The sequence below is a fragment of the Piliocolobus tephrosceles genome, chromosome 2 (assembly GCF_002776525.5).
Source record: "Piliocolobus tephrosceles isolate RC106 chromosome 2, ASM277652v3, whole genome shotgun sequence".
NCBI lineage: Eukaryota > Metazoa > Chordata > Mammalia > Primates > Cercopithecidae > Piliocolobus > Piliocolobus tephrosceles.
The window spans coordinates 10,004,014-10,023,898 of NC_045435.1; the positions used below are offsets into that span (position 1 = coordinate 10,004,014).

Below are 19,885 nucleotides of genomic sequence, written 5' to 3' on the forward strand. Positions count from 1 at the left end.
GAATTGAAAAACAGAATCAGGTAAAAATCATTGCCACAGATGAACAAGAAACGAGGTTGGATTGGGAGTAAAGAGAAGGCATGGCATCCTTGTAGTTTTTATTATATGCCCTTCTATTTTTTTATATCTTTTCTAAAGATGTATGTGTACATTATTTTGACTTAAAGCTTAAAAGTTTTAAAAAGACAGAAACAAATTAAAAGTTTCTATAATTGTAAAGGAAATCTGTCATTCTTCAATTCATTTGATTATTGCTTTTGCAGAGTGCAGTTAGATCTTATAGAGTGGAGATCCCCAACCTTTTTGGCATGAGTGACTAGTTTCATGGAAGACAATTTTTCCACAGATGAATGGTTGGGGAAGGATAGCTTCAGGATGAATCTGTTCTAATTCAGATCATCAGGCATTAGATTCTCAAGAAGCACGCAACCTAGGTCCCTCACATGCATATTCACAGTAGGGTTTGTCCTCCTAAGAGAATCCAGTGCCACCACTGATCTGACAGGAGGTGTGCAGAGCCCACAGCCTGGGGGTTGGGGACCACTGTTACAGAGTAAAGGAAAAAGGAACCACTGTTCTCCAGCACTATGAACATTTGTTCCATCAACCAACAAGTGACCCTTACCAGGCCAATGCTTGATATATAAGACAACATTCACACTAATTGTTCTTTCAAATTTACTGTTTTAAAAATAAAATTTAACTCTTTTCCCTATCCCTTTGCTTCTTTCTCCTTAGTCAGGTAATGGACCATTATTTCACTGGGCCCACTACCCAACAACAAGCTGAAAAAGTCTCCTGGACTTGACATACAACTCTGGCAAGCAAGACATTGCTTTGCCTGCTTTGGGATATACTCTACTTTTCTTTTGCTATTTTTATCACGCATATTTAGAAACTGGACAATTGTGTCTCTTGAATTTGCTTCTCACTAGGCACAGCTCTACGTTACAACCAATCAGTTATAATCTAAGTTCATTCCTTGTCTTCACAGGAATTACAGATAATGGAGTAAAGAAGGGTTATTTAATGTATCAAGAGCATAGTGATTTTCATCAAACAAGAAAATAGATCAGACTTTCATTCTTGGCTTGAAAACACTTGATTCTTCCACATGATCTCAACATGTCAAATATCCCAATATTCCTGTGACTTTTTACCTCAGTCACTCTGGTAAAAAACCTGATACTTGTTCTGTTGCCTTGTTCTCATGAATCCCTGAATTCTTATGGCTTTATCTGCTGTCAATCATTGCTTATCTAAATCCTTCCTCCACACTGACATTATAGTGACCATTTTAATTGTAATCTATGTAATTCTCCTAAAATTCAATCAGACTTGCATGCATTTTTTTTTGAGAGGCTGATGCATGTTTCTCAGCATTCCATCACAGTAATTAACCCCACACATGCATAAGAATAATTATGATCCTGCTCCCTTCTCCTCAACCCTATACTAGGTTTTTGAGAATGAAGTCATGTAACAGATAAATAAACCCTTGTAAATTATATATCCATTAATTAAAATTTATATAGTGCCTACCACATGCCAAGTAGTGTTTAAAGAGCTGAGGGTATAGCAGTGAACTAGAAAGAGAAAGGGGAAGACACACAATAGGAAAAACAAACCCATGTACATGTCAGTTAGTAATAATTACTATGGACTAAAGGCAGGGCAAGAGGGAAGGAGAGTATGGAAGAGGAATTGCTAGTTTATGAAGGACCTGAAAGGTCTCTGATGAATTTGCATTGTCATAGAAGTTGGAGGAAGTGAGGGAGTGGGGACGGAGCCATGATGTTACCGGAGCTAAGAGCTTCCCAGTTAGACAGAATATCAGGTGCAAAGGTTTTGAGATAGGAGTGCATGTGGCAAGTTGAGGAACAATGACACCATTGTTGCCAGAGCAATGAGTGAAGGGAAGGTTGGTGGAGATGCAATTGAAGAGGCAGCTAAGTAGGTGGCCAAGCTCTTACTTTGACTGGAACAGATCATGATTGGCAGGTTTTGATCCGAGAAGGACACAATCTAGTTTACATTTCCAAGGGATCTTCCCGTTCTAGGGTTCCATGTTAGGAGAACATACCATGGAGTGGTGGAAGAAGGGAGGCTAGGAGAGCTGTTGGTGGATTGGCCAGGGTGTCTGCTGCAAAGGGGTAAAACGAGCTTGGATCCTGGGATATATTTGAAGGCAGAGCTGACAGGGTTTGTTGATAAATTGACCTGCCACACAGAACATGCAAATCATGCTTCAAATGAGGGAAATTTGTAATCCTATCCTAAATAATGATTTCATGACAATAATCAATATTCACATTACTGTTGGTTCTGCTGAGGCAGTTGGTTTTTTTCGGTGCATCAATGCACTTAGGTAATGGTAATTCACTTTCAGCCTACAAATTACAGAGGCTCAATCAGCAGCCAGAATACAGTCTATATACATCATAGAGTTGGAAAGTGATTGCAGACAGAAAGACTGACAGATGGCCAGAATGAAAGCAAGCAACAGAGATAAATTCACCTAAGATAGGTGGAGATGGTTTCAGCAGTATCAATTGTACAAGTGCCAGAAGAAGATATTCTTATAGAAGTATGGCTTCATCAATATAAAGGGTTATTTGAAATGAAGTTGTGGTTAATAAAAGCATGAGCTATAACATCAGATTACTCTGGCTTTACTATTACAAACTGGTTCACTTTGACCAAATAATTTAATCTCTTTAAATCTTAGCTTTCGTGTCCATAAAATGGACATATGTGATCTTTGTGATTTATAGGGTTGTGATGATAAAAGGAATAATGATGCATGTAAAGTTCATCCCATGCAGATGAACATTTAATAATTCTTGACTAGTATTAATGCTAAAGACAGGCTTTTTTTTTTTTTCCTGATAGGCTGAGGCAAGGAGGAAACCATGGACAAATATTTTGGCAGGAAGAGAGTATAAAGAGGTTTCCATGTGAACAAGGAACTGCATTAGACCACTTGGAAAGTCCATGTGCTTCACGCTTCAATCAATCCTCACAAAACACACTTTCCCATCCTGTGAATTCATTTCCTCCATCATAAAAGCAATAAGTGAGAAGCTATAAAATCACAATTGCCTGCCTCGCTGCTGTGTCCATCTTTCAAAAAGTCAACAGAGCTGTTATTTTGACTTAGTTCTGAATAAAGACTGATGAAATGCAAGGGGTGGGGAAACTTGGGAAAAAACTGATCATTTTCACTTTAAGATACTTACAGTCCAGGGAAAAAGTACTGGCCATAACTGTAGACATTAAACTTCAGAGTGGCAGTTAAAATGCACATGGATTGGGTACAATATCTTGATCAGAAATTCTACAAAGAGTGAGAGATAGGCATCTACAAAATACAGAATTCCAATAATGCAAAAACAATTGTCCCAATGAAGAAGAAAATTAGAGAGTATACTAAATGATTGCTGCACAGAGAGTACTAAGCTCTTATGATAAGGGCACACAGCTAAATTGCAAGGCAGAACAAATCACAGACGTTACTGAGAAGGACAATAGTTGTACCAGCTGATGTAATTGAGAAGGAAAAAGACATGGACGGGTTGAGAAATTTTATGTACAGAAACACAATGAAATTTAATAGGAATATTTATGAAATGGGAATATGAAAAAATATAATGTTTGTATAGACATGTAAAGCATATATATTATATATTGTATATCATATATTCTCTATATACGAGAATTTGTGTAGATATGTAAAGAACATATATCATATATCCTAGTGTATATTTCTAGAATATACATTCTTTACATATCTATACAAATTTATATAGGTATTATATATCTAGATCATTTTAACATATCTGTATCTATTCATATTTTTAAATATGAATATGATATAGATGGTTCATAGTCATATATATGATTTACATAGATATACAGTGTAGACCTATAAAAATATAATATTGCACTCAAAAGTAATAAAGTCAATTGACAAGTATAGAAATAGTCCTGGCTTAACAGAAACTCCTCTGAGAAAGACTGCTGGGGATAAGCTGGTAGTAAGCTCTCCCTATGCCAACAGTGCATGGCAGTTATTCAAAAAGGAAATGCAAACTCAGGATGCATTAATTGAGGCACAGCAGGAAAGGTGCTATCCCTGTGTTCTCACATTGATTAGAAAACATTTGGAGTATTAGGTTCAATTCTGGAAAAGACTTAGAGAAAAACTCTAGATCTCCAGAGGAAGGGGGCCCGAATGATGGCATATGTAGACATCATGTTGGATGGAAATGGTTGAAAGATTCAGACAATTTAGGCTGAACGAAGAAGATTTATGAGGTTTACATGTGGTTCTTTAAATATTTGAAGAGTAATGGTGTGGTGTGGAAGTAGAATTAGGTTTACTTTGTATAAGCTCAATTTTGCAGAACGAGTACCAGTAGGCAGTGTGGTAAGATCATGTACCAAGTTATAACGAAGCACATTTTTGTTTTTTTACTCACGAATATCCTGGATTTATTGGAACTGTTCCCAAGGGAATGGGCTATCTTGGAGGTAATGAACTCTTTCATTGGTGGTGTTCTGATAAATGCTGGATGGTCAGATAGAATCCACTTTATCTCATTTGCTTTTCACAACAATCATGAAGAAGCAAAGGTATTTTACTTTTATTTCACAGATAGGGAAATTACAGCTCATAAAGGTAAATTGGCCAGTTCTTGTTCTCAAAATGTAAACTGAATTTTCTCCCCCAGTGGATGAGACGTTTGAAGAACAAATATAAAATGACTTCAAATTTTAGGGACAAGATCAGGAAAAGATGAGACAGGTTAGAAAGTGTCACTTACTGTGAGGAAGGTTATGAGATTCTAAGCAGAGATGGATTAACTGGTTATCAAAGGTGGAAATAACTTTTGGGGAAGAAATCTTCCCTATTTATGATATAAATATTATTTCCTGATAAGATTAAGGTACTTTTCCATTGTAATCAGGGAATAGCGGATACACAAGTTACATTGATGTTAATACAAGTTGTGATAAAATGTCAAATACTTGGTTTTAAGAAAAGGTGCTAACATCTGTCAGAAGAACCTACTACAAAGATAACCCTTGATAGGTATATCGTGGCCTAAGCAATCAGGCTTCAACTGCACATTGAACAGTTTGATTTTTAGCATTCATATTAATTTTTTGATACATTTCTTATAGTCTTAACAGCAAACACATCAGCATATTATCTGAAAAGTAACTGAAACTGTAGCATCTTCATAAATTTTACTCAGGGAGACTTATTGCTCCTCTCTCTGTTTCCCTGTGGCTACACCACTCTCTAGACACGTGGTAACCATGAGATACTTTGCTTTAGCTCTTGGCCTACACTCAGTTCTAAGTTCAGACAGAGTTCTCCAAGTAAGTGAAACCTAGCATGCATATCCTTTATGAATTTACAATTTTTATTCTTTCATTCAAAATTCACTCATACAGACACTTGGATAACAGTGAGTAAATATTTCATCAGGTAATATCTTGCTTTCTTCCTGATCCAGCACGCGCACACACACACACACTGGACTAAATTGTGTCCCACCAAAATTGATACATTGATGCCCTAACTCTCTATGTGACAAAATCTGGACATATGGTCTTTGGGAGGAAATAAAGGCTAAATGAGGTTTTCAGAGCCGGGCCCTAATCTGATAAAGACTGTGATCTTATAAGAAGAGGAAGATATATCTCTTTTTCTCTGCCATGTGAGGACAAAGCAAGAAGGCTGATCTCTGTGACACAGAAGAGAGCTTCTCCAGAACCTGACCGTGTAGGCACCCATGTCAAACTCTAGTGTCCAGAACTGTGAGAAAATAAATTTGTGCCTTTTAAGCCACCCAATCTGTGATAATTTGTTATGATAGCAAAGCTAACTAATACACACACACACACACACAATTTACATGTATGTATACATGCACACACACATACAGATCCATACTCTTTTTTACTTTTCTTTGCTCAATAAAAGTAAAACATCTTTCCTCTTTTCTTTAATCACTTTACACTTTGTCATTAAAAAGTCATCAAACTAAAAAGTCACTAACCATTATTCATAGCCAAAAAGCAGGGCTAGAGTTGCATTCACATTAACAACAAAAAAAAAAAAACCAAAAAAAAAAAAACAAGGAAAAGCTTATGTTTTGAAGAGAAATTGGATATAATAAAGATCCAGCGTCATCAAACTCTAAATACTTGAAAATGGCCTAAATTCATCTTAATCTCCACACCATTTATTCTACCACCGCTAATGTTCTTTCCATCTAGACTACATTTTCTAGAGCTTGACATTCCTTATCTTTAACAGTATATTTAAATGCCTAATTCAGTCTTTCTAATGCAATCTGATCTCCCAGTATACGGTGATCTTTACATTCTTTGAACAATTTATATGTATGTTTTCTTCACTTATTATCTATCTTGTCCTTTCTTTCCTCCTTTCTACTTCTTTCTACCTTATATTTTATACTTTCCTTAGCTTCCTGCTTACTGCAAGATGCTCCATTATTCACGTTTTGTTTGTTTGTTTGTTTTGTTTTTTTGAGACTGAGTCTTGCTCTGTCACCTAGGCTATCAGACTAGAGTGCAGTGGCACTATCTCAGCTCACTGCAATCTCTGCCTCCCTGGTTCTAGAGATTCTCCTGCCTCAGCCTTCTGATTAGCTGAGATTACAGGTGCCCACCACCACACCTGGCTAATTTTTATATTTTTAGTAGAGATGGGGTTTTACCATGTTGACCAGGCTGGTCTCAAACTCCTGACTTCAAGTGATCTGCCCACCTTGGCCTCCCAAAGTGCTGGGATTACAGGTGTGAGCCACCATGCCTGGCCCATTATTCACTTTTGTAAGCCTTTTATTTAACCCAAGGCTGATTAACTAACAGTGTTAAGAAAACATTAATATCATTCATTAGGGGCGCAAAGCAAAAATAGTCTTAGAGACAAAATAGTAAATAAATTCATAATTTGTTATTCACGTTAAGCTTGAAAAAAATAATGATTCACTTAAAAAAAAACTATAAGCCATGTGGTAGATTGTAAAAAAAATGGTCATGAGTTCCTCCCTATCCTATATGTATGCCCCTTTGCAATGTAGTTTTGCTGTTTCTATTGAGCGGTAAAATCTATTTTTCTACCTTGTTAAATCTGGTCTGGCTTTGTGACTTGCTTTGATCAACTGAATGTGTCAGAATTAAGTTTAGAGACAAGACCTCCAGTGGCCTTACAACTCTTGCTCTCTGCTTGAAACACTGCCTACAGACGCATGGTGGCTGCAGGATTAATGATAGCCGTATGGCCTACTCAAACATCTCACAGGGCCAACATTATGTGTCCTTAGGGGTATGAGGCAAGTAGGCCTGGGGATGACTGGGTCTCTATGACAATGAGACCTAAAAACCCTGGATACCCTATACACAAGTCCATCTCAGCACAGATTCAACTCTCATAAGCCTTAAAAAAAGCATACCATTACAAGAAGAGACTAAACTCCCTTTACAAAAGAAACACCTGATAATTGACCTGCACTGAATACAGGTATAAGAAAGTGGGAGGAACATCCTAAACTCAGAGAATGATCTCCAGACTGAGACCCTCCTGGTCAGTTGATCATCTGATCCCCCAACTGTACCTGACCCATGCCACTGGCCTGCTCCCCACTATCCATCTTACAAGAGCACTGCCAGAACAAACAGCTTGAGTATCAGAGAGTATCTAAGACTCATCTTTGATATCTTTGATGTGAATTGGACTGAAGGGGAGAAAACACTCCTGGGAATGCTGGCTAATTAGGACCACCTTAGAGCTTCAAACATAATGAACCAATACTATATGTAGTAGGAAAACTTTTAAGATGGCCTGCGATGAGCCCTGCATCCTGGTATTCCTGTCGTTGTGTGATCCCTTCCCTTCAGTGTGGGGTCTAGCATCATATTGATAGTCAATAGAATGTGCACAGATAAATTGCTGTCACTTCTATGATTAGGTTATAAAACACTTGACTTCTGTCTTACTAGCAGACTCTCTTGTTGGCTTTGATGAAGCAAGCTGCCACGTTGGAAAAGCCCACATGGTAAGAATCTGAGCATGTTCTCCAGCCAGCAGCAGTGAGGAATTAAGACTGTCTGCTCAACAACCCTCAAAGGACCGTATCCTAACAGCAGCTATATAAATAAGTTTGGATGTGGATCCTTGCCCAGCTGAGCCTTCAGGTGAGACCACAGTCCCAGCTGACACCATGATTGCAACCCTGTGAGCAACTGTGCAGGAGCTAAGCCATTCCTGAATCCTGAGCCACTGAAACTGTGAGATAATAATGTTCTTGTTTTAAGTGTTTGGGTAATTTGTTATGCAGCAAAAGATAACTAACATACTCTAGCAATATAAAGTTAAAAGTTGTTGCTGTTGATATGTGGGTCTTTCTCATCTGTTGATTTTTAGCCATAAGCGAGGACATCATTCTAAGATGTACCCAGTCTTGCTTACATCCTTGGAGAACTCTTTTGAAAACAGGGATCAAATTTCCTTCATTTCACCTAATATTTTAGTAATACACAAACTAGAAGAAAAACATAAAAAGTATTTGAAAAAAACTTCTTCGTAAGTTAAACATCTCTTCAAAATTACTTCCCCTGCTACATAAACTAAATTCAAAATAAAATATCAATGTAACATTTTCTGTATAAGTCTGTATTTTACTATATAAATGCAAAGACATATAATAAATTTTATAATTTTGGTCTATCAGGTAAATTGTTAATATAAAGTAATGTAACAATTGTAATTTCCAAATGTCCTGTATCAATTTGTTTTTCTGTCTTATTTTTTATTTGCATATATTATGCATTTGATTTTATATTAATTGTCATACTTCATTAAGATTTTTTTGGCAACCAGATAAACATAGTCATGTAAAATCATTACTTAGAATAATTCAATATCCTTTTGTCGTTCATTTATTTACCCATTATTTATTTTTTAAATAGGTTAAGAATGCTATTTATTAAACTAGCACTTATCAAACAAGGACTATGATGAGGCAACTTGCGAGTTTGGGAAATCTGTATGTTAGATAGAAAATGGGTACTAAATGATTCAAAATAAGATGTAGAGTGTTGAAAGTACATAAACAGTCCTGAAATTAACACAAATTAATTGAAAGTCTATTAAATTGATATACAGTCCTATTCCTGACAGTAAATCTACCAATTTCTTAGATGTACCAAGAATAAATTGATAGACTACTGTAGAACAGTTTTACATTAAGATATTTAAATAATTTTTCCTTTGCTTCTCATCTTATGACTTGTTGAGATTTTTAGCAAATAATAAACACATACCTAACAAATATAATGTCCTAAATATAAAAAAATGTTTTGAGTTTCTTTAATTAAAAAGAAAAAGAGTTTGTTGACATGGATATAACTCAATGTACTAAGAAGAATAAAATTTCATTTCAATTACCAATTTTCAAATAACTCTGAAAAGCATAAATATTATTCCAGTTACCTAAGGCATTGACTGTTGAATTCTGCATGGGCAGATATTCATATCACAAAGTATACTGAGGGTTGGGCAGTAAGTGTTATTCATTTCAGCAGTCAAAACTGAATGTAAAAACTGTATTTATTTTTTAATCTAATAGTCATTTCTTTTTTTTTTTTTTTTTTTTTTGAGGCAGAGTCTCGCTCTGTAGCCCAGGCTGGAGTGCAGTGACGCAATCTCGGCTCACTGCAAGCTCCGCCTCCCGGGTTCACGCCATTCTCCTGCCTCAGCCTCCTGAGTAGCTGGGACTACAGGCGCCCGCCACTGCGCCCAGCTAATTTTTTGTATTTTTAATAGAGACGGGGTTTCACCGTGGTCTCGATCTCCTGACCTTGTGATTCGCCCGCCTCGGCCTCCCAAAGTGCTGGGATTACAGGCCTAAGTCACCCCGCCCGGCCAATCTAATAGTCATTTCTAATCCTTTTATTAATCTTGTAAGGTAGCAGTTATTATTATGAATCTACTTGATACGTGGAGCAACCCAAATCTCTGAAAGATACCTAAATTGCTAAAGTTTACAGAATGAGCTAGTAGCAAAGCTATAACTCAAATCTGAGTCTGTCTTGCTTCAGTCTTTGCTTTTTTATTCATATCATAACACAGATGGAGAATGGGTAAAGCTGATCTTTCATTACATCATTTGATTTAAAAAGCTATGAAATTATTGAGTAAAAGGCACAAAGGCCTTGCCAAAATCTGTTGTTGATCTTATTCTCAGTGTACTAAACATGCAAAGTTTTCAAGAATACACAAGAAAATTAATCTGACCTCTACCATAAATCCTTTAAGTTGATGGACAAGAATGAACCTCATTTCTAAGGAGGTCATCTCATCTAAATATAGAGAAAATGAGTCATAAACGAAAGGTTTTAAAAAATGTATACAAAGAGAATTGTGAAACCACATCTGGAATATTGCCTACATTTGTCATTGTCATGTTACAGGAATGTATAAAACAACTGTAAAAGAGAAACAAAAATACAGTTTCTTTAAGATAAGTAAAAAATAATATATTCTAGAGTAGAAAAAAGAGGCCTGCTGTGTTGAGAGTGGCAGGGGAATTAGAAGAGGCACATGAAGTGAACATTATGCCTTGTATAGCATCAAAGGGAAATGTGACTTCAAACCAGATGGAATAACAGAACTGAAATATTAGGCTTAACACTCACTTTTATATGCTTTTTGTTGTCCTTTTGACTTTCTTTTACCTGCAGATAACTGCTGAGAAACCAACAGTTAAAACTTCCTGGACTATTCTAGGAAGAGAAAAAAATTGGTGACACTAAGCCAGAAGAGAAGGCTGATAGTGGAGGCCATAATGAGTTTTGTATAGATAAAGGGATAGAATATGAATGACAGGAAGATATTATGTATTTCCATTGAGACTAGGGAAAGAGGGAAGGTCAAATTTAAGAAGGGTGCCCTATGGGCTTAGAGACACAAGATTGATTTTTTCAATGGAATAATGTTTCAAAATTACACTCTGCCAGGCAAGTTGCTCTCATACTGGTTTAGGTTCAGTAGTGCACCGAAAGACGGACAGTTTTCAATGACCTTTTTCAGACCATGATTAAAATTGTTTACCAGTTTTCTCATATCTTGCAAGATATGTATAAAATAATGATTCTCCCCTAATCTGACTTGGCTGTTTTAGCCTGGGAGTTTCTGTTTTACAGTCCTTTGTCCATAGAATTTCATTTTATAATGCAAAAAAAGTAAAAGGAGATAGATGATCTTGATAGTTTCCTATGCAACAGAGCTGCTCACTTTATTTAAATGGAAATGTGCATTTTCATGGAAATTCAGGCCAATATTGATGAACAAAGATAAGCTGCCACTATTAAATAGAACAGTGATACACACACACACACAAGTACCCTAGAAAACTTATAAAAAAGTGAAATTTATAGGGAAAGATGGAGAATGTTAAGAATATATGTACAGAAAAATTAAATATTTATGGTTCAGTTGCACAGTATTTTGATGGTTACTAGTCGAAAATCTCAGGACAAAGATTGAGGAAGACAGCCTTAATACATATATCTCGAGGAGCATAGTGATTTAATATGAAAAGATTAAGTGGCACATTATCTTTTACAAGTAAATATTAGCCATCTAACAAACATTGTTCAGCGAATGTGTTAAGAAATATCATGGGTCAGGTGTGATATTATGCTTTTTGTGAAAATGTTAATGTGGGTGTTTTACATTTATTTCTGATAACTCATTTAAGAAAGATTTAATGATTGTACATTGTGCTTTTCCAACTAGACATCTGAAAATTAATATTAACTGTTGCTTTGCATGCATGTCTTGCATCTATAAGAGATGGAGGTCTCGAATATTTTTCCTTGGCAATGAACTGTGAATCTAAGTACTCCTTGCCATTCCTACCGTCAATGCCTTAAATCTGCCTGAATACCCTTCACTTGACAATTGTCACAACCTGATACCTGGCCTCTCTCATCTTCTACACCCCACTTCACCTCTGTCCAGCATCTAGACTACCACTTAAGTCACTTAATTTACATTTCCAAGGGGACTACTTAAAGGACAAAGATAAAGAAGAAATAGAGTCTGAGAAGAAAGTCAATAGCTGGGGAAAGAAAATAAAGGATACCAGACAATCTAAGAAAGTATTTATAGTTACAGACTGGGAAAGTAACCAGAGGTACACAGATACTACGTAACAACTGGTTCTTCTTCAATTTGAGTAATGTTTTGTCCACACTGCTGCTATGGAACACATGCACACTTCACACATTCACAAAAATAAAGTTTTAGAAACATGACTGCTATGGTTTGAACGTGTCCCCTCAAGTGCACACATTGGAAATGTAATCCTTAATACAACCGTGTTTAGAGGTGGGACCTAAAGAGGTAATTAGATCATGAGGGCTGAGCCCTCATGACTGGATTAATGCAGCAGGCTCCTTATAAAAGGTGGAGATCAGCCCCCTTTTTCTCTCCCTCACCCATGTGATGGCTTCCACCACGTTATGATGCAGCAGGAAGACCCTCCCCAGATGTGGCCCCTCAATCTTGACTTCAGCCGCCAGAACCTTGAGCCAAAAAACTCTGTTCATTATAAATTACCTGGTGCGAGGCATTCTATGAGGGCAGCATAAAAGGGCCATAACAATAATCTAGAGAAATAAATTGACAGAGCAGTACTGGCCAGGGGCACAAAGAGGCAAGTTAGGTTTTAACACTTTTTCATCATTTTTCTGAATATGGACAGTAAAAGGACTCTTAGCATATTGTTTGAAAGCTGAAACAATCAATGATGAATACAGATTTAAAAAGAGATCCCAATCTATAGGAATAACTACATGGTTTAGAGAGTCTGTCTTTGTCAAATGAGATAAATCCCATTATGACTTATTAGAGTTCAGGGACAGCAGGTGGAATAATGAAATTAAAATAATCTCTTTAGTAGTTAAGTTTTGCTTTTGCAGTAACCATTATACTTTCTTAAGAGGAAAATCTATATTTCAGTTGAAAAAATCCAAAAATAAAAGAAACATTTAATTTCTTCATATTGTTTATACTTCAGATACTTGATTTTATCTCTCAACATTATGATTTCACACACTGGCATTTTGTTATGTTGTAGTACAAAGGGCTAAAACAGAAAATGCTTCTCCTGTGTCTACATGAGTACTGAACAAGACAGTATAAAAAGACATATCAGCTTTTCTCAGGTGCAAGAAGAAGAAAGCCAAACATTGTGTGCAATGGAGATTACTCAACCTCCTCTCTTCTCTATCCCTTTGCTGTCTTAAGAAAACAAACTCCAAAGCGAAATGAATATAATTCAATCACTCTTCTCAATTATGCTTGCTGATGTGCTCTTTGTTCAGCGGAAGAAGATAGAGAATCTGGTTCCATTTCAGGTCCTTAATCTTTCTGGTATGGCAGCTTCTTTGGCTGAGAACATAAAGATTATGAACATAAAGGCCCTTGTGGCAGCTTTCAGAGGGAGACCCAGCCATGCAGGAGATGAGGTGATCTACGGTACGGAATGGAGTGAAATCAGGAAGAACTCTCTGCAAATGTGCCTGAAATTCTTGAGGTAGTTCTACTTCTCTGTGTAACAGGATTAGCTTCATGAGTATGTGACTTGTGCAGTCACATAGAGCCTTGAGTTTAGGTGTGCCCTGTAGTTGGTTTAGTTCTCTGTTGTCACCTTCTTGAAATTTCTAATAAATTTTTAACAAGAGACTCTATGTTTCCGGGTATACTGGGTCCTGCAAATTATGTAGTTTGTCCTTCTGGGCGGAAAAGGACTTTGAAAGAAACAGAGGATCATCAGCTGCTTTCTTTTGGCCTTTGTAAAGACATGACACCTGGCTGGAATGGCCATGCTTGCATCTGTTTTGCTGTTTCCAAAGGATTAAACAAATCTCCAGCATCTAGAGGAGACCTATGTTCCCCATCAAGATCCAATCTCTCTTCTCTAGTTTAGGAAAACAGCCCCCCTGCATAAATATATGCATTTTAGCTGCATACATGGCAGCCGTCAGCAATTCCATTTCCAAATTCTCTAGCACTTAAATGTGTCCATGTTATTGTTATTTGGACCACTGAGATGTGAATACTGTGGAAGTTTCAGGTTATTGCCTTAAAAGCAAAACCAGAGAGACTGAACTATTTCCTTTTCCTTCTCACAGGCAGGAAGGCAGATGTACTGACCCAGCTTTGGTCATTTAGAGGAGGAAGGCATGCTAGGGGAAGGCAGAGCCAAGAATAGAAGGAACTTGGGCCTTGCAAGTCCCCCTGAATGAGAGCTCCGCAGCCAGCATGGACTATGCACCTTGGGTCAAGCATCTGAAAGAGGAATAAATCTGTATTCTGGAGTCTCTTTGTTACATCAGCTTAGACTCTGCCCTTACTAATGTACAGCATAAATTCCTGTGTGGTGATTTACAAGAAATTTATATTTATTCAGAATAGTTAAATAATAAAGTGTTCTAAGTATTGGAAAATTCTACATAGGAAAAAACACTAATTTGCATTAAAATGACATAAAACTACACTGAACCAAATTTTATCTTTGGTGATTCTCAGAACTTTTCTGTGTCTTGCAGAGGCTCATGGTCATCATTTTAAATACTATTATAATTATAGTATATGTCTATAGATGTTGGCGCTCGAGTAAATCTATAACTATGACAAACTCCTAAAAACTCTAGTTTAATTGTAATTTATCTCCACTATAAAAAAAGGCTATAGAATGTTAAAAGTAACTTTTGTGAATGTTCTCAGTGTTTGGAAACAAACGGACACTTAGTATATTTAAATATATATATATATATATACATACAAGATTACCAAGATCACTTTACTTCTCACTTGTTAAAACTTTTCAATGACCAAAACTGCCAAGATATAAGATGGTATGTTGATAAACCAGTTGCAAAGAAATTAAGGAATCTTTTGTTCAAAAGCGTAGATTTGACATTTACCTGCCCCAATGACTCTCTCAATGCGAATTCTTGAGGGATCAATCTCCTTTGCAAATTCATGAACTGCTAGGGATGGGTCTTCGTATGTATCTGGATCGATGTAAGTTTTAATTCCCGGGAAGCGCACTGCAACAACAACAAGAAAATGATTGATTTAGTTTGAGTATCTCTGTAGTCTACATCTTGTGAACATTTAAAACGGGGAATGACATACTGAAGTAGTCAGTGTTATTAATGACTTAAAGTCTCTCTTTTCTTCCTGTCCCATCCTCTGCCCATATGAAAGCTTTGACTACAAGGGTCAAACATTTATTTACCTCACTGTTAATGTAGAATGACCTGGTGGATTCCTAGAAAGTGAGCTGACAGATTCCAGAAAACACATGTCTCATATTTCTGTAAAATGTTTAATCAGCTCACTCATTCACTAAACTTCCAAAACAGTCCACATCGGCTCTCGCTTGGAGAATGGGAAAAATGAGGCATAAGCCTCCCTCCAAAACAAGGAAGACCATCAGGGTCCCTCCTGTACCTTTTGTACTCTATGGCATTAGGTTTCATGAACTCATACCCTAGTCCTGTGGTCTCTCCCTTTTCCAGAAAACCTCAAGCAGTAAAGAACTGACTCCATGGCATAGAAACAAGAAAGGCCAGTAGGGATAACGACCGTTTTCTGTATTCATGTAGTGGTTTCCATGGACTGACTGCACATAGTGCTGAAAACGATCAGCTTGTCTATCCTGGTGGGAAGGATGGAAATCAAAGGCCAAAATCGGGTCATTGGTTGTATGTCTGTTGAGCTGCATTGGTGGGGATGGAGTGCTCACAGCCTACAGGCAGTTAGGATGATGAGAAAGGATGGCTAGAAAACATGAATGTGTGGTTGTATGTCCATTTGTGAGTATCCAAAGAAGTCATAGACTGCCTCTGCCCATGAATATCCCTCTGTTTTGCTCATTTATTTATTTCTCTTCTTTTTTTAGAGAAATGGCAGTCTTGCTATGTTGTCCAGGCTGGCCTTGAATTCTTGAGCTCAAGTGATCCTCCTGAGTAGCTGGGACTATAGACACAAGCCACCAAGCTGGCTCATTAATTTCCATTTTCCGTTTTAGATCTCTAGACAGGAGGTCATTTCTTATATATCTTTCTATCTTTCCAACTATCTTTGGTATGGTTTTTACAGGCAATAATCACACAGAGAGCCTTTACTGAATACAAACTAGTAGGGATTAAAAGACCAATGTGAAATTTGTGGCAGAGTGGATGGTATTTTGGTTTTGTTACTTCTTAGATTTTGAAAGCTATATAATACCCAGCGTTAACTGTTTTTTGACTCTCCTTGCAAAACAAACAGACAAAAAAATCAAAAGCAACAAACAAAAGGTAATAAAGTTTAGAGGAGGTATGGAAATGCCCAATATTAGTAGCAATTTGCTTCCTTAGTCCTTCTATGCCCATTGCCTTCATTTATACATTTGGTCTTCTGTCTTCTTAGTGCTACATATGGACCATGAAAAAATTAATATTTCTCAAATTAGCACCAGAAAAGCGTATTTCCAGGTATCCCCAGACCTGACACTAATTTTAACATGTCATGCTTTTCTTGACTTCTCAAAGTATACATTGGAGAAAAGGAGAACAGATAGTCTCTACCTCTATTTTATATTCCATATATTTTTATAACAACTTAGTAGAATTTGTGATTTCAGACTGAGTTCTATAACCTCAAACCTAGTAGCCGCTACTAATTATTAGTGGTTTCTAATCAGATATGTAGTCATGTTGATAATATTATGTTAGACACAGATAACAAGCATCATTTAGTAACTCATATATGGTTTTAACTATTAAACTATTCAATTATTTAAGGTGGTACACATTTCTATAGAACAAGACCAGTAAATATCACTTTTTTTCCATATAAACATGATATGTGTAGTAAAGAGGAAAATAAACAACCAAACTGAATTCCAGTTTTGAATACCAGGTTACTAATTTAACTTATCAACGTCTTCTTAAACATCAGTTGGTTAACTTTCTTCTACCTCCTTGGCTGTCTTGAGTTATTTTCATTGCTTCATGCTGGGCCCATCTGGTTTGGTTTATGCTAACCTGACTCTTGGAAAACAGATAATAAATGCCTCAGGAGCACCTTTTCCCTCTGCATATCAGTACTAAATGCCCTGTAGTGAATCTTAAGGTTGCCTGGAGTAAGTCATCAGCCCAGGTGTCTGGATCCAGGTTTCTGCAATCTGTTTATAGCCTTTCTGGGTTATCCTATGCCAGATATCAGTTCCCTCAGCTCTGCCAGTGCAGTAAGACTCAAACTTACTATATAAACATTCCTCACTTAAATCCTTTCCCTTTCCTGGAGGGTGGTATAGATTGAAATGACCTTTATTATCTTTTGCTCAATTTGAAATAAAAGATAAATTAAAACAGTTACGTTGCTTTGCATATTATCTCTACACTGCGGTTAATTAGAGAACATCCCTTTCTTGTTAATCCAGTGTCTCACAATAGAAAAACTGTCTTGCTGAAGTAGTTTGCAATTTGGAGGTGGAGGTGGAGGTGGATGTTGAGGAGGAGAAGTTGTCAATTATCAAACCAACTATAGGTAATTATAGGCTGCTTGGGAATAGATCTCTCAAATGAATATAACCCTGTAGTCAGTCCAAGGATTTCATACATATTCTAAGAGTTAAAGAGCTGATATTCTTTTTTAATATTAATGAATTGTAAATTGATTTGTTATATATCTAAAAGACAGTCCCTACAAGAAGGAATAAAGATTCCCTAATAGTTATTTCTATGTCTAATGCTCCACTAGATAAAAACCAACTCCTGTTTTGGAGTCATTGTGAGTGGTAAATAACTTGATAAAATCAGTCAACTATTATTTTTAGCAAATTCAGTCTGTTGTGTTTTCCAGCAAGCAGAATTGGGAACAAGGTAATGTTATTTAATGAGAAGCAGGTGCAACTTTCACCAACAAACCTGGAAACCAGATGAAAATTCTTAATGCTGAAAGGTTGGAAGAGATTTTTTTTCTTTTGTTTCTCAACTCAATAGATACAGTTTGAATGAACTCCTGAAGTGCTGGAACAGTACAAAATAATGAAAGAAAGTCACTGCGCTACTTACAATGCCCATTCTGTAAGTGGTTTCTTCTCTTCTCTTCTGACTTCATCTTGGCTTTTATGTACCATTGACATCTTTTAAAAAGATAAAAAGAAACTTGTTTTAAGAAGTATGCTGGATACAAAGCAAAACCAATTAAAATACATATAATCTATGAATAAAGTTCTTGTCATAAAGACCACTTTTAAAATATCTTTATAATGTGAAAATATTCTATATAAGGATTTTTATGTACATTGAAACTAGTCCTAGAATAAAATACTTTCAAGTAGATGGATTTGCAAGACAGGAGTCTTAGAAAATATTTAATAATCTGCCATAACCATCCCTTATATGACTACTAATAGCTAGTGTTGGTAAAAAAAAAAAAAATTAAAAGTCAAAATAAAAAAAGTATTTTGAGTCAGTATCTCAGAAAAGTATAAAACTGTCTTCCATTTTCATTGCCAAACAGCAGGATGGTTCAGCAGTTTTATTTTTTAATATTTGGAATTTTGTAGAGGCATGTTCTAGTCTCCCTGTGGATCATGCCCCCGAGTTCTTCAATATGAGTAAATTCTTCAACATCCATATGATTTGATGGTTTATCAAATTTCTACTGGCTAAACAAAGTATATCTGTGTTACATAATTCAAGCTTTCAATGGGAATTTTGCCTCAAATTCTACGGAAAGTTGAGTATTTATTCAGAAATGTCTTACAGTTCTCATAGAATATTTTTCAATGAGTGCTCCCCTACCAAAGTGCTTAAGCGATACTTCAAAATATTTTTTTTTCTATTTTATGTAATTGAAATTGTTCTCTTCAATGCATGAAATGTTAAAGCAATTTCTGATGAACTATAAATTGGCAAACATATAAACTGAAAGCTGAAAATAATTTAGCACAATTTTTTCTTCATCATTAAATTCTCCTTTTAAGTGGTATTTCTATTCTGCTCCAGGAATCCCAAATAAAGATAATATTTGAGTCCAACTCTCAAGTTTATTAGGCAATACTTATTTAGCCTGCAAAGATTGAAATGTTTTCTTTTGTGTTCATCGTATTTACGTGTTAAGGAAATATTTTCTGATGCCTTAATGAAATGCTTTGCCACATGTATATGTGCTATTTAAATCATTGTTTACCAAAATACTCTATGAAAAAATAAGGCCTTAACTTATGTTCTTGATACATATAACTGTATCCAATTTTGCAATATCATGAATCATTAAATTTCTTTTAAACATACAGATGATTTTTTTCTATTGTAAATAATATAATACTGATGTTAAATAAAATCACATTTAAGAAATTACTCCCTCCTTCAAAGAAACTTTGAAAATGGAAAACAAAAATATTTCTGAATCAAAATCAACCATCATACTTAATTTTCCACAGTATAGTTACATTATATAATTTGTATCTTTGGAGTTAAGATCTCCTTAAAGTACAATGGAACACCATTGAATAACTAAATACACTTTCTGGGCTCCAAAGCAGATTGTCTTTAAATGGTATGTAACTTCATGATAGTTAGAGTATTATAAAGTATCAGTGACCCCAGTTCAAAATGCATTGGCAACATTAATGTTATAGAGGTTAAGGAATATACAGTAACATTTATTCTTCTATTTAGCATTTTCCTAATAAAGTTTGCTAAACACGTAGCAGTGCTAAAGTACTGGCAATTTGATTTTCTTAACCAAATTGTCATTGTGACTTTACGT

At 36.0% G+C, this 19,885-nt stretch overlaps 1 protein-coding gene across 2 annotated transcripts in view; it reads right to left on the minus strand.

The window, feature by feature from the left end:
- EPHA6 (EPH receptor A6) overlaps positions 1–19,885 on the minus strand; it is a 941,742-nt gene that overhangs the window by 266,009 nt on the left and 655,848 nt on the right. For both annotated transcript variants that reach the window (XM_023216075.3, XM_023216077.2), the window contains 2 exons: positions 18,181–18,251; positions 15,037–15,162 (listed from right to left, as the gene is read on the minus strand). In XM_023216075.3, coding sequence (XP_023071843.2) covers positions 15,037–15,162; positions 18,181–18,251 — 197 coding nt within the window. The remainder of the gene's footprint in view (positions 1–15,036; positions 15,163–18,180; positions 18,252–19,885) is intronic.